At 59.0% G+C, this 1205-nt stretch overlaps 1 protein-coding gene across 1 annotated transcript in view; it reads right to left on the bottom strand.

The window, feature by feature from the left end:
* CACNG3 (calcium voltage-gated channel auxiliary subunit gamma 3) overlaps window positions 1-173 on the bottom strand; it is a gene marked incomplete at its 5' end in the record, with an annotated part of 4457 nt that extends 4284 nt beyond the window's left edge. The window contains one exon of the mRNA XM_010176355.1: window positions 79-173. Coding sequence (XP_010174657.1) covers window positions 79-173 — 95 coding nt within the window. The remainder of the gene's footprint in view (window positions 1-78) is intronic.
* Between the last annotated feature and the right edge of the window lie 1032 nt (window positions 174-1205).

The raw sequence follows: 1205 nt of genomic DNA, 5'->3' as shown, positions 1-1205 counted from the left end.
CACTGCGTGAAGCTCTGGGTGCTGGGGGATGGGGAGAGGGTCCCCGGGGAGCAGGCACAGCTCCGACACGCACAGGACAGCAGACTTACGGAGGAGATACTCGGCCGTGTCTTGCTCATAATCTGCATCCTCGGGGAAGTGGTCGATTTTCTTGCACACTCCTCGGAAGGTTCCTGGGGAGACACAAACCAGGAGACCTTCAAACCCCTCTGCGCTGGCTGGAACGCTGCCGGACATGCTGCACGGGGCTGGCACAGCAGCAGCCCGGGAGCCGCTCGGGCACCACTCAGCTGCCAGTGACCCCAAACATCACCCTTGGTCCCCACTGGTGGGGCCACACATCTGCATCTCCAGCCAAGCCCTGTCATTAACCCGGCTGCTGACAGCACCAGGGTCACAGAGGCTGCTTGAGCTGAGCCCCCACCCCGGGGCTGCACAGCACCAAGAGACCAGCCCAGTCCTCCCAGTTTGGCTCCTCTGCCCCAGCCCCTGGGCTGTACAGAAGAGCAGCAGCATTGGTTCAGTGCTGCCACACAGCCAAGCTCCTACAGTAACATCTGGGCTGCAGCTTCACTTCCGAGATGTGATTTTTTTGGAGACACAGATGAGTTCATTTAAAGAACTACAAGAAGTTTCCAGCCTGCTTACCCTTTCCTGCCGCTTCTCAGCCCTGCAGGGACTTTATCAATAAAATCCACATTCATCATACAGGTTTCACAAACTTCACTCACATCAACCAAAAATAAAAAATCCCCACACCTCAATCAAAACAACATCACCACAACACCAGAGAAAAGTGGACAACTTACAGACAATCCACCCCATCTCTTCACTGCAATTAAACACCAGAAATCCCCCACAGCTGTCCTGCTTTTCACTCTCTCGCCGTGTGCAGTCCTCTGCAGCTGGGGCACAGACCAGACAGTCACCGAGGTGACCCAGCTGTACCCCATTCCCAGCCTGACTTCACGCACCCCCACAGCACACGCACCCCCACGCACGATGGTGAATAAGCACCCAGTGCCACGGGTGGGCATTGCAGCTGAGCTTGGCACTGGCAGGATTGTCACCCACCCCAGGGCTCGGTCCCATGGAGCCCCCGGCCGCTCTGCATGTGCCACCTTCCCCCTCCGGCGCGTGGGTCCCCGCGGCACGAGGCAGCAGCGGGGGCGAGAGCAGCCCCAGCGCGGTGGGCACCGGCACCG

Source organism: Antrostomus carolinensis, unplaced genomic scaffold (genome assembly GCF_000700745.2).
Source record: "Antrostomus carolinensis isolate BGI_N321 unplaced genomic scaffold, ASM70074v2 scaffold24689, whole genome shotgun sequence".
Taxonomy (NCBI): Eukaryota; Metazoa; Chordata; class Aves; order Caprimulgiformes; family Caprimulgidae; genus Antrostomus; species Antrostomus carolinensis.
Note: the sequence above shows the minus strand (reverse complement) of the source record. Positions and strands in the feature narration are given on the sequence as shown.